This window comes from Stenella coeruleoalba, assembly GCF_951394435.1.
Source record: "Stenella coeruleoalba genome assembly, chromosome: 11".
In the NCBI taxonomy this organism is placed as follows: Eukaryota; Metazoa; Chordata; class Mammalia; order Artiodactyla; family Delphinidae; genus Stenella; species Stenella coeruleoalba.
The window spans coordinates 99322042-99336450 of record NC_137157.1 but is presented as its reverse complement, the minus strand read 5'-3'; the positions used below and the strand labels follow the sequence as shown (position 1 = coordinate 99336450).

The 14409-nt window shown below is 41.3% G+C and overlaps 1 protein-coding gene across 2 annotated transcripts in view; it reads left to right on the top strand.

Moving 5' to 3' along the window:
* The first annotated feature begins 7431 nt into the window (after nt 1–7431).
* KDM5A (lysine demethylase 5A) overlaps nt 7432–14409 on the top strand; it is a 76634-nt gene continuing 69656 nt past the window's right edge. For both annotated transcript variants that reach the window (XM_079938599.1, XM_079938598.1), the window contains exons 1-3: nt 7432–8018; nt 10501–10578; nt 11703–11825. In XM_079938599.1, coding sequence (XP_079794725.1) covers nt 7854–8018; nt 10501–10578; nt 11703–11825 — 366 coding nt within the window. In that variant the 5' untranslated portion in view covers nt 7432–7853. The remainder of the gene's footprint in view (nt 8019–10500; nt 10579–11702; nt 11826–14409) is intronic.

The following is a 14409-nucleotide window of genomic DNA, read 5'->3' as shown; positions in this document are numbered from 1 at the left end:
TTATTATGAATTGGAATATACGAGTTTATCTCAAGGAGGTGAAGAGCCTTAAGAAGATAGTTTCTTCTTCAATGACCTGATGGTGTAGAGCCAAGACAGGACCTGTGGATCAGTTTCTACAGTCAGAGGAGTATGTATATAAATGTTGTTTTTATCAGGTAGCAGACACACCCTCCTTTTCCTGAGAGGTGTGAGAAACTGTCTTTAATCATATATGTTAGTTCAAAAGCTAATTGTGATCTCATCTTTGCAGAAGAGTTGGGTGTAGGGGGAAAGGCACTTTAATATCAGAGCTGCAGCTACTGAGACAGGCTGGGATGTGGGACCCTTTACTGCAATGCTTGCACCTGGACAAACGTCTCCTCCAGCAACAGAATACAAAGAAACTATGAGAGACTAAAAATAACTGAATGCCTGCACAGTTGGGGCAAAACAGGAACAGGAAGATACAACAAGGCCAAAACCCACCTGCCACGATCCGTGCACACAGCACTACCGGGGGGGTAGGCAGACCCCCTAAGCCACCCTTCCGGCCCGGGGTTGAGCAAGGGCACCTGTTACTTGTTTTCACTCCCTCCCTGCTGCAGAATGAGTCCCAATAAAGCCTTGCCTGAATTCCTCGTCTGGCCTCTTATCAATTTCTATTGATTGAAAAATCCAAGGACCCTGGTTGGTAACACTACTGGTATGGAAAAGCTGGGACTCTTCACTGGTCTGAGACCTAAGGAAGTCTAAAAGGAACTTGCCATCCTCAAAATCTACTTTTTTTCCCCTTTTGTGATTTCCTGTTAGTTATATCAAGATTTTCCCAGACACCTTGGCTCAGTACTTTTGTCTCTCTTTTGGCACCTGCATTTTTTAAAAAAACAAATCATGGTGATCTTACCTTCCTACTAGTTCTCAAATTTATATCTTACTATTTATTTTCATTGTGTGTCTCATTACCATTAACTTGGATTACTTCAATAGGTTTCTCTAACTGGTGTTTTTGCCTCGGGTTCTTTTTTTCCTTCTCCAATCCATTCCTTAAAAGCTGCTTTTTTTTTTTTTTTTTTAAAGCACACTTCTGGATAGGTCATACTGTTACCGACCTGGGTTCTTGGACTCTTTAATCATTATAAATTGATGAGGCCAGAAGAGAAATTCAGGCAAGGCTTTATTGGAGCTCATGCTTCAGCAGGAAGGAGTGAAAACAAGTAAACAGGTGTCTTTGCTGGCTCCCCGAAGCGGGGGTGGTGAGATGGTCCCTTAACTGGGGTGAGGGTATGGATGGATCGGTGGATCGGCCTGAGGGGTGGCTTAGGGCGTCTGCCTACCCCCCTGGTGGTGCTGTGTGCAGGGATCGTGGCAGGTGGGTTTTGGCCTTTTTGTATCTTATTGTTCATAATTTGCCCCACCACAGATGCATGCAGTTATTTTTAGTTCCTTATAGTTTCTTTGTGCTCTGTTGCTGGAGGAGAAGATGTTTGTTCAGCTGCAAGCGCTGCAGTAAAGGGTCCCACGTCCCAGGTCCCAGCCTGTCTCAATACTCCTGCTCATAACTTCTGGTGACTCCCCACAGAGTAGAGAATGAAATCCAGATAATAATAGGGCACTCAAACACTGCCACAGTCTGACCACACTTTCTCCATTATAATAAATAACTAGTTATTTCTTGAATGTAGCATGTGCTTTCCACCTTTGGCTCACACTCTTCTATCTGGATTGACCCTTTCCATGAATCTTCATAAATTTCTACCAAGGCCAATGCAAATACCATCTACTTAATTGGATGTTATTCCTCCCCTTTGATATTCATGTAGCAAGTTGTCATTATATATATATTTTTTGTTTGTTTGTTTTGTTGTTTTGTTTTTGCGGTACGCGGGCCTCTCACTGTTGTGGCCTCTCCCGTTGCGGAGCACAGGCTCCGGACGCGCAGGCTCACTGGCCATGGCGGGCCCAGCCGCTCCGCGGCATGTGGGATGTTCCCGGACTGGGGCACGAACCCGCGTCCGCTGCATCGGCAGGCGGACTCTCAACCACTGCGCCACCAGGGAAGCCCCATTATATGTTTTAAAGCACAGCTTCTATTCGGATGTCATCAATCTTGAGTCCTTCTCTGACCGCCCTATCCCCCGCTTAACACCCTCCACACCCTCCCTTCTCTACTTTTTAAAAGACCTCATCACTGCCTAGAATAGTATATATTTGCGAGTGCTCATGATTTTGTCTCTCCTCACCGCTAGAATCTAAGTTCTGTGAGGAGACATACTTTGTCTCCTCGTTGTTGCTCATTGCCCACATATCCAGCACATAGAAGATTGCCTGGCACCACGCTAAATTCATTGATAATGATGTTCCTCGCCTTACAGCAGTCCTTTATTTGCTCAGTGGAAAAGCATAGGTGATTAGGAATCCATTCAAGGTCATACAAATTAAATCATAGTGAAGTAACTAATACTTATATCTTGGGTAAAGCATAAGCTGTGGACACTTTGAGGGAAGGTAGCCATAGATTAAATATGAGTGTTTAAATATGAATGATTTGAAAGTAGTTGTTGATGCCTTAATTAAGGGAGGACAATAAAAAGTGATAATTTGCAAGTAGTTTCTGTCGACTTCAGTTAAGGTACAAATATTTTCATTGATTGTCTTGAAGAAGAGATAAAATAAAACTATCAATTACTTATGAAGAATACGTCAAGGTTTAAATTTTTTTCAAAAATTGTGGAATTTTAAGGCAATGTTGAAGCCAATAATAAGTTCAGTTAGTACAGCATAGTATTCCAGGAGAAGAAAGAGAAGACAAATATAGAGGAGCTTTGGTTAAGAAAATACATTTATATCAGAGTTGTTGTTGTTGTTGTTTTGGCCATGCCACATGGCATGTGGGATCTTAGTTTCCCAACCAGGGATCGAACCCATGCCCCCTGCAGTGGAAGTGCAGAGTCTTAAGCGCTCGACTGCCACGGAAGTCCCCAGAGTTTTTAACATAGTGATCTTTCATTTAAACATTAAGATACAGAAAAGGAAGTTATAAAGGAAGGGATTAATTCAGTATTGCACAGCAGCAGTTCATAAGAATTTGGAGATCGCTTGTAAGTGTCAGGCCTACATCATATTTAATGGCTCTGGTAGGAACGTGATCTGAAGATTTTTTTAAGGCAATATTTCAAGTGATGATTACAGTTGATCCTTGAAAAGCACACGTTTGAACTGCATGGGTCCATTTATACATGGATTTTTTTTCAATAGTAGATACTACAGAACTCCATGACCTCAGATTGGTTGAATCCATGGATGTGGAATTGTGGATAAGGAGAAACTGCAGATACTGAGGCACCATGGACACAGTGGACTGGAAATCATAGTGGATTTTTGATTGCATGGAGGGTTGGTGCCCTTAATCCCTGTGTTGTTCGAGGGTCAACTTATTTCCTTATAAACATCATGATAGGGACTTCCCTGGCGGTCCAGGGGTTAAGACCCCGCGCTCCCAATGCAGGGGGTCCGGGTTCGATCCCTGGTCAGGGAACTAGATCCTGCATGCTGCAGCTAAAGATCCCGCATGCCACAATGAAGATCTCGCATGGGACAACGAAGATCCCGTGTGCGGCAGCGAGGACCCAGAGCAGCCAAATAAAAACAAACAAACAAAAAACATCATGATAAAGGAAGAAGGGATATTTTAAGCCATAGCTTTTCAACCTGTATAGTTCATAAAAATTGAATTTCTCCCTCCTATTCCAATTTGTCCCCTATGAAGTACTTGCAGTCTGTCTTCCCAAACCCCACTTAAAAATGTGTCTTATGTATATAGTATATGTATTCCTATTAATTGACTCTGTTGGCTTTTACTTTCTCTACTTTGTAGTACAAATAACAATTTTTGTCTCTTTTCTAAATACTAAGTCTGGTTTTGCTAGGTCCATATACATGCCTTCCCCAGACTCCATTCTGACACACGTTAAGAAGCACTGGAGTAAGTGATCAAACATAGCATTGGGTGGGAACCAAATGTTAAGAGAAATGTTGATTGAATTGAACATAATTGAATTCAATCACAGACCACCAGATACAAAATGAACTGTCATTATTTTGGCCTAAATGAATTTAAGGGTTTGTTAATTATACTTGATTCCTTGTAATGTTAAAGTATGTCAGAGAACCCATTTTATTGTATTTTAGAAGAACCTAGTGACATATACAGTGTAAAAACTTAAATGTTTAAATATTTAAGAATCAAAGATCTGTTGTTGAGACTGTTGCTCTAATAGGTTATTTACTTTTCTTTCCTCTATTTTTAAAAAAGTTATTTATTTATTTATTGGCTGCGTTGAGTCTTCGTTGCAGTGTGCGGGCTTCTCATTGTGGTGGCTTCTCCTGTTGCAGAGCACAGGCTCTAGGCATGCGGGCTTCAGTAGTTGTAGCTTGTGGGCTCTAGAGCGCAGGCTCAGTAGTTGTGGCGCATGGGCTTAGCTGCTCCACGACATGTGGGATCTTCCAGGACCGGGGCACGAACCCGTGTCCCCTGCATCGGCAGGTGGACTCTCAACCACTGCGCCACCAGGGAAGTCCCTCTTTCCTCTTTTTAAAGCAGGTCTTTTCCAGTCCTTTCTCCTTTATTATGTTAATTCAAATTATAGGATAAACCAGCAGTTCTCAAAGTGTGGTCTACAGACTCCTATTTGTCCCCAGACCCCTTTGGTCCCTGAGATACTTTCTGAAGGTCTTGCAGTCAAAAGTATTTTCATACTAATACTAAGATGCTATTTTCCTTTTTCACCAATGATATTTGCCCCAATGGTGCAAAGGCAATGGTGGGTGAAATTGCTGGTCCTGTAGCACACACACATCACAGTGGCACCAACACACTGTAGAAGTGGTCTTCATCACATGCACTCACGGTTTAAAAAAAGCCAGTTTTACTTAAGAATACCAGATGAAGCAGTAAAAATATTCATTTTAATAAACCTTGACTCTTTAATACATGTCTTTTTTAATAGTCTGTGATGAAATGGGAAGTACACATGGTGCACTTCTGCACCAAGTGGGAGTGTCTGCTCAAGGGAAAACACAAGCTAAACTAGCCATTTTTTCCATGGAACACCAGAAGGCCTAATAGACAAACTATAGTTATTCAGATCTAGGTTTCTGACAGACATTTTCTTGAAGATGAACAATGTGAGCCCATCTCTTCAGTGGAAACAATGGATGGTATTTGTTGATAATGAATATTTGAGCTTTTCAAGTAAAAATTGTAATTTTGGAAAACTTGTTTCTGTCAGTATGAGTTTGACAGCTTCCTAATTTTTTGATAAGATCAATGGTAATATTTTTGTGATTTAAAAAATAATATATGATCTGCATCAACATTTGGAAGATCTGTATAACTCAGTGAACCAACATTTTTGAAATGATCAATGCATGATGTTACAAAATGACTGGGTAAAAAGTCCATTCAAGGACAAATGTTGACTACCATTTTAATACAACAGAGTACAAAAAGTTCATTGATAAAATTTTAGATTCCACATTGCTAGCCTCAAAGAAATTACAATGATTTGAAAAGGCTAAAATTTTAAAAAATACTTGTCCCTTTTCCATTCACATCTGTGTGGTGTTGGATTTTCTTCATATATTTTAACCCAAACAACATACCACAACAGATTGAGGGCAGAAATAGATATGAGAATCTAGCTGGATGCCACTAAGCTAAATATTTTTTTAAAAATTTCAAAAACTGTAAACCAATGCCACCCTTTTCACTAAATTTCTTTTGGAAAATATTGTTATTAGTCATCAAATATATTTATATTAACAGTGTGATGTGTTAACTCAGAGGGTGTTTTTTTGGATGAGATTAACATCTAATCAATGAACTTTTAAGTATAGCAGATTGCCCTCCATAATGTGGGTGGGCCTCATCCAATCAGTTGAAGGCTTGACTAGAACGAAAAGCCAGCCTCCTCAAGCAAGATGGAATTCTCCTGCAAACTGCCTTCAAACTTCATCTGATAAAGAATGAGTAGGAATTTAGCCAGAAAAGGGATATAGGAAACTGTGGGGGTTGGGAAACATTATCTGTGAAGGCTCAGAGGTGAGAAAGCATGGTGCATTGAAGTCACCACAAAAGTTTCTCTGTACTGCATGGAGAAGCATAAGAGAGGAAGCTTGGGGGTAAGACAGCAAACAATAAAGGAGTTTGGAGTTGTCGAGTTTGGTTTTTTTTGTTTTGGTTTTTGGTTTGTTTTTGGCCCTGCCATGTGGCTTGCAGGGATCTTAGTTCCCCGACCAGGGATCAAACCCATGTCCCCTGCATTGGGAGCACGGAGTCTTAACCACTGGACCGCCAGGGAAGTCCCTGGAGTTGAGTTTGGAGATGAAAAGTGACGAGGTGAATTCTGGACTTTAGACGAAGCAACCTGATAAATGAGAGGAAAGAGATGTGACAGGGGGCAAGAACTGAGCTGTTATCACAGTCCAGGGGAGAGAGAATTTAAATTAGGATCGTGATAATTTGGATGGAGACATGGGTGGATTTAAGGTTTTTAAGTGATAGAATCTCCAGACTTGACACAGGGTTGTATGTGGGTAGTGAGAGAGCAAGAGTTAAGGATTATTTCTGGATTTCTGGATCAGGCAACTGAATAGATGAATGAAGTCATCCGTGGAAACTGGAAACACTGAAAAAACAGTAGGGAACTATGAGTTCAAGACACATTGAGTTTACCAAAGTGTAGTTGTCCAGTAGGTAGCTAGATGTACTGGCTTGTAACTCAGGGGAGGAGTCCAAGCTGCAAGTACAGATTCGGTAGTCATTAGCCATAGCTGGCAATTTAGGTCCTGGGGGAAGCTTAAATTGAAAGGGAACATGAGATCAAGCCCTGGGAAGGAAGTCTTCCTTCCAATAGATAATACAAGAACTACCGTTTCACGGTTTCTTCTTTAGTACTTTCTGCGTCATTCTCAGCAACTTGGAGGAAGCGTCTATGCCCGCCGGCACAGAGATGTTCGACAAGCAGGGCCAGAACAGCTGCCGTAGCTGTTACAGAAAACTGAGAAAGGCTCCAACGGTTGGAAAAACAAGGTCAACAGCCGTTGCTTCTCGGAGGACGAAATCAATTCCCGGATGGTGGCGAAGGCCGGCCCACGGGGAGATTCGGGAGGGTGGGCTGGACCCGAACTTGTTGCTATGGAGATGGGGCGGATTAAAGTGGCCGAACGAGATTATTCGAGAGGGACACCAAAGGTGAAAGGACTAAAAAAAGGGCGATGCCGGAAAAGGTAGTTATCTGGAAACAGACAGACACGGAGGTTGAAACAGGCAACCCTGCGAGGTCCGGTCGCTTGTGTTCCGGTCCATTTGTACACAAAGAGGGACCGGGCTCCGCTCGCCGGAAGTAGAACCTCTGCCCCCGGCGCATTACGCATCCTCCGCGCCGGAAGAGCGCCCCGCTCGGTCCGGCCGCTTCCCCCACAGCCCAGTAGGAGGGGCGGCTGGGACGCCGGGCTGTGCCGCTGGGAGTCGTCGGCAGCGCGGAACTTCGGCGCACGAGGAACCAAGGAGCGACCTGCGTTGCCGGGAGAGGGAGGGGGAAGGAAGGTCGCGTAGCGGGGCGACACGTCGCTGCGGAGGGATCCTGTTTCTGTTGGCGGAGGGATTTGGTCGCACGCCGACTTCCGGTGAGCCCCGATCCGAGAGGAAAAGCCCCGAAGGAAACAATAACAAACGCAGGAGGAAGCGGTTTGGGGGTTCGTGTGTTGAGCGGGTCTCGCCCGAGAAGATGAGCTTCGGCCCCTGTCAGGGGACGTGAGCGCGATCACCGGGCCCCAGCCAGCGTTTCTCCCCGTGGGCCCCCGGTGCCACCATGGCGGCCGTGGGGCCGGGGGGCTACGCGGCGGAGTTCGTGCCGCCGCCGGAGTGCCCGGTCTTTGAGCCCAGCTGGGAGGAGTTCACAGACCCGCTCAGCTTCATCGGCCGCATCCGGCCCCTGGCGGAGAAAACCGGCATCTGCAAAATCCGACCGCCCAAGGTACTGGAGTCTGATCGGCTTAGCTCGACTTCCCGGTCCGCTGCCCTTTCGCGTTCGCTCGCACTGGCGTCTCGACACCTGGACTTTAAGTTTCTCCGTGTTTCCGCTTTGGTTTCTTTGGGGTCTTCGGTAGGCACGTCTGGACGCGAGAGTCGTGTCCCGGGGCCTATCCGCCAAGAGCTTGGGAACTGATACTTTTCTTCCCCTCTTGGGTTGTGGGCAAGGGTAACAAAGGCTTTCGGCCTTTCTTTGGCCGTAAGGTGACTGAAGTATCGTGACGTGACAGCCCTACCCTCGCGTATAATCCTCGTTACAGTGCGATAGGAAAAACTGCCGTTCCGTCGGCTCTTGCTTCCTCCTAGCCCTGCTGACGCTTGATTTATTAAGTATCTGCAGGCCTCATCTCAGGGCTAAGGTTTCTTAAGTGGTAATCTGAGCTCTAGTTGTCCCTTGAGGTGGTATCCCCAAACAAGCACCCCAGACTGATTACCGCGGCAGTGAAAAAAAGTCTTCCCGGGGGAGGAGAAGGAAAAAGTAGCAATTACTTTAAACATTTAGAGGTTTAGAAAAAATTTGTCAATAATGGAGGTGGAAGAAAACGTTGAAATCTTAAAAACATAAGAATCGCAGTTATTGCACGTAACTGGGTTTGCCTCTAGGTTAGTTAGGATCCTGTCTTTACGGCGAGGAAAGCTGATACTACTCTTTGTTTTGCGGGGATTAGTGCCCCAAGAGGTTGAGGGTTTGCTCAAGGTCAAAGGTTTTCTCTCTACCCGTTAGGTCCAGTGCTTTCCAAATGATGTTCCTGGTCCACCTGCACTAGGGTCGACCGGATGCTTGTGAAAATGCAGATCCCTAGGCCTCATTCCCAGACTGGAATCAGTTTCGGGATATGGAAGTTCTAGAAACTGCTTTTCTAGCAAGTACTTTCCTGATTCTTAATGAACATTAAAGTTTGTGAACCATGTCTTAGTGCTCCTTAAAGGGATATCTTGCTTTATGTTTTGTCTACTAGTAATAAAATAAAATCCAGTCTTTTTACACCTTGTTGCATTTTAAAAAGCTTCTCTCATCGCAAACTAGCACAGAAGTGTGCAAACTACCACAGTGAATAAAAAGAGCTTAGATGGAGGGGGGAGGAGGAGCAGTTAGTGTAGCATTTACAGATGTTTTCATTTAATATTCTTTGAAGCCTCAGTAAGTAAATAAGGTCATTTTACAGATGAGACAAGTCTGGATAAGTTAAATAACTTATCAGATGTGTGATCTTGGGCAATGGCAAAGTAGATTTTGAATCTAGATCAATCTATTTGTTTCTAAAACTTAGGCAAGCTACTTCCTTTATGCTCATTGAATTTGATTAAGATTATAGACTATCAGTTGCAAGCAAAGGATTAACAAATAATTGCTATGATGAGTGGTGGTACGTGTATTGGCATCCTCCCCAAAGTTCACTTAACTATTTTATGAAAAATTTATTTTCACTTAATTCTTTTTCTATCAAGATTACCTGATATTGACAAAACCTTAAGCACTGAGGCTTTTCCTAAACCATATTTTCATTTATTCTGTTGCTTTAATGAATTAGAAATTCTATACAAGGTTCCTTTTAGTTTAAAAAAAAATATATATATGTATAGCTTTTTTTTACTTACAAAAGGTTGAAATAATATACCTTCTCTTTGTGTCACAATATTATTATCGAAAATAAATGTTGTTTACAAGCAGAATTTAATTTCAATGTTGGTGGATTTCTTTAGTTTCCAAGGTAAGATAAAAATTTTTTACTACTTTTCACATTTTTAAATAGATTACTATTTAGGCTAAATCAAACTATGGTCTCTGGAACTCTACTTGAAATGTGCTGTCTCATTTCAGTTATACCACATCTCCAATCTGGAAATTGTCCTTGTTCTGTGGGTTTGCTATTTTTTAAAAAATTTTAATATTGAAAAAAAAATTTGGGTGCCCAGAAGCTGGGCTTTGAACAAAACATTTATATAACATAGACTTTAAAGTGCTGTGTCACATTCCACATGAATGAAAAAACACATTGTCAAATTACATAAGTACTTCTAAAACATTACTTTTTGGTCTTTAATTTTACCTTTTTTTGTTTCTTTCAAATTCTATTTTCTTTTTATTTTGATAAACTTGGATGTTTACTAGATGCTGTATTGAGATGAGCTTATTGCATTCCACTTGAGTAATAGGGGAAAGCGTAATTGTCAGATATAAATGATGGGACTGTGAGATTTGAGGAGAAAATTGATAAAATAAGCTTAGTATTAGAATGTTAGAGATAAGTAATAATAAATTATTTTATCTAAAAAATATTATTCTTTCAGTCTCTAACTAAAGAAGACTTGTAAGTTGATCTGTTGTCAACATGATTTGTGGCAACTCACCCCTTAAATTAAGGGAATGAATAGTGCATTCCTTGCTTATTAACCAATATGGTGAAGAAATTTTTTCTATTTAGGATTGGCAGCCTCCATTTGCATGTGAAGTAAAAAGTTTCCGTTTTACTCCCAGAGTCCAGCGTCTGAATGAACTTGAGGTGAGTGTTGTTACATCACCGTTTCTGTCTCCTGATCTATTCTTTATATCAGGACTCCAGGTAGAGAACTTTAAGAAGCTCATGTACCAGGGCTCAAAATTAATGTTAATTGGGACTGAATGGAAGGAAGTTTCCGATTAAAAAAAATTGTTTATAGTAGTTATTACAGTTTCTTCTGCTTAACTGGTATTTTGGGACACTATCTCTAGCCATGTTTTTCACGGTGGAAATATCCAGTATTTAGCTTTAGAGAACTGGAATTCTTAAATTCTACTTTCTTCAGTGCTAATTATTCTAATAAATTTTTCTTTTGTTAATGTTGGAGGACTCTGTATCTTGTAGTTTTTGGAAAACCGTTTTAAAAATTCTTCTATTAAAAAAACCTAGTTTTCCAAGGTGTTTTTTGTATGTTTGTTTGGTTTTTTGCTCTAACAGAACTTTTCTAGGACTCTTAATCTGATTTATTAAGGTCTCCCTTTAAACATTTTGAATGTCTCTTAAATTTCTAAGTTGAAATCTGTTTAGATAGTTGTTCTTCCTGTTTTTGAGATTTTCAGAAGATTCTTCAATGTGGTAAAAAACTTCCAGAGTACAAAAGAGAAATCTTAGACAGTTAGGGCTTAATATGTCATGCTGAGTTTGTTTTTTTTCCTTGCTGCTCCTAAAGCATTTATTTTTTGAGATTTTAATACCTTTTTTTATTTCCTTTAGTCTCTTATAAGATATTTGATGGAGGATCTTAATATCAGTGAGGTGGAGAGTTGGTGTACTTGAAGTATGCATATTATCTCTAGATGAAATGACAGGTTTAGAATGCTTAGAAAATGCTTAGAAAAAATAATTCGATTTACTAAATTTTCTGATTAGCTTAAAGTTAACTTTTACAAAAAATTGCTGTGGTTGATAATATGAGAACTTTTCACATATATTAGAGTAACTTTTTTGTCTTAGTAAAGTTTAATAGAAGTATTTTGCTTCTTTTTTATTGACTTATAACGTTGGACTAAGCAGTAATGAGAAGTCTGAATTTCTTTAAAGAAATGAGTACCTTTGTTAAGTAAAACTCATTTACTTTCACTAAAACTTAATTCCTATCTCTCATTTCTGTATTTTAATAATCTCAGGCAATGACCAGAGTGAGATTGGACTTCTTGGATCAACTAGCAAAATTTTGGGAGCTTCAGGGGTCTACCCTCAAGATCCCTGTGGTGGAGAGAAAAATTCTGGATCTCTATGCTTTAAGCAAGGTGAGGCTTGTACTTTGTTAAGAAATTGAACAGGGGCTGGTGAATTTATGAAATTAGGAATTTCAGATATACTTGATGGAAAACATCGCTTCCTATGTAGGATTTGTTTGACAATGAAATGCAAGCATGAGTAAATGGAAATGATAGATTTCCAAGTTATTTTTAAAATCTATTTTATAGTTTGTTATGAGATTAATATTTAATAGCTACTCAGAATAGTAGGTTCTGTTTACACAGTATGCAAAAGAAATGACAGAGACATCCTAATATTATTTTGTATGAAATGAACAATGTCCTATATTGAGTTTGTCAGCTTTTTTTCTGCTTCTTAATTGAAAATTTGGTATATTAAAGAGATTAATGTCACTCAGCATTCTCATGTGTGGTACATACCAGTTGTATTAATAATACCTGTAAGTAGTGTTAGTGGTTAACTGAGGGCAGCATTATCCAGTAGGATGAATATTAACTTTGTAATGTTACGTTCCCTAATGTGAAAAAAACTAACTGACCTGCAACAGGGTTTGTAACGATGACCTTGACAACATATTTTGTTAATACAATAAGAAAAATCTATGACTGCTCTGACTTGTGAATGAAGATAGCTTGATTATCTGAGGAATTTTGCAGAACAATTTATTTTTTATATATTTATTTATGTACGTATTTATTTATTTATGGCTGTGTTGGGTCTTTGTTGCTGCGCGTGGGCTTTCTCTAGTTGCGGCGAGCGGGGGCTACTCTTCGTTGCGGTGCATGGGCTCCTCATTGCGGTGGCTTCTCTTGTTGCGGAGCATGGGCTCTAGGCGCGTGGGCTTCAGTAGTTGTACCTGGCGGGCTCAGTAGTTGTGGCTTGTGGGCTCTAGAGCACAGGCTTCAGTAGTTGTGTTGCGCAGGCTCAGTAGTTGTGGTGCACGGGCTCTAGAGCGTAGGCTCAGTAGTTGTGGCACGCGGGCTTAGTTGCTCTGCGGCATGTGGGATCTTCCTGGACCAGGGCTCGAACCCGTGTACCTTGCATTGGCAGGCAGATTCTTAACCACTGTGCTACCAGGGATGTCCCAAAACAACTTATTTTTGTGACCTTTCATATGCTATGATTGATAGGCTGTTTTGAAGTAAAAATTTATTCTCACTTTAGGAAGCTTCCACTTTCAAGGAAAAAAAATGCTAGAATAATTATATTTAAATTATTTTTTATGATACATTTAAAAATTAATGTCAGGTCAGAATTCTCTAGAATTTTTCTTTTATGTAGTACTAAGCATTTTGGAAAGTATAATCTTACGCTAAAATAGCAGTGCTAGGCTTATTTTATCAGTAAGGTAATGATATCAGTAATAAAGGACTGTGAAAATCATGTCATGCAGTTGTATAAAAAAACTGTGATACTGGGGCTTCCCTGGTGGCGCAGTGGTTGAGAGTCTGCCTGGCAATGCAGGGGACACGGGTTCGTGCCCTGGTCCGGGAGGATCCCACATGCCGTGGAGCGGCTGGGCCTGTGAGCCATGGCCGCTGAGCCTGCGCGTCCGGAGCCTGTGCTCCGCAATGGGAAGAGGTCACGGCGGTGAGAGGCCCGCGTACCCAAACAAACAAACAAACAAACAAAAAAACTATGATACCAACGGGCAAATTATAGTGAATTTGAGGGATAGGTTTTTGTCTTGTAGGAAACCATTAGGATAAAAAATTTGTTTTGAGAATTCTCTTTTTTGACATTTCTATTCAGTGAAAACTTACCTACTAACTTTTCTTTTTTTTGGCTGCATTGGGTCTTCATTGCTGCGCGCGGGCTTTTCTCTAATTGCTGCAAGCGGGGGCTACTCTTCATTGTTGTGCGTGGGCTCCTCATTGCGGTGGCTTCTCTTGTGGAGCACGGGCTCTAGGCGCGCGGGCTTCAGTTAGTTGTGGCTCGCGGGCTTAGTTGCTACGTGGCATGTGGGATCTTCCCGGACCAGGGCTCCAACCCGTGTCCCCTGCATTGGCAGGTGGATTCTTTCTTTGCGGTACGCGGGCCGCTCACTGCTGTGGCCTCTCCCGCTGCGGAGCACAGGCTCTGGATGCGCAGGCTTAGCTGCCATGGCTTACGGGACCAGCCGCTCCGCGGCATGTGGGATCTTCCTGTACCGGGGCACGAACCCATGTTCCCTGCATCGCCAGGCAGACTCTCAACGACTGCGCCACCAGGGAAGCCCTTAGACGTGATTTTGACACACTTTGATTTCCACTACTTTTTAGCGGGAAGCAGATTTTCAATCTCCTGAGTCATTAAATTATCAATGTGATTGTTTCCTGTTTTGATTAAGTCACTTTGTCTTTCTCCCTGGTTATTTTTGATAGTAAAAAGTGTTACTTGGAATGTCTGTAATTTAGTGGAATTCTGCATTAACAATTACTGTTTATAATCAGTGCAGCAAGGAACATTAGTCTAGCCATTTTTAGAAGAAATTTTTGTCAAAATAATACATTAAAAAAAAAATAAAGCTTAAAATAAAAACCAGCATTCTCCCTTCTTCATCTCTCCACTCTCTTTACTACTCCTTAGAGCTAATCACTTTCATTTCTTTTAGCTGTTTGATTTTGATCT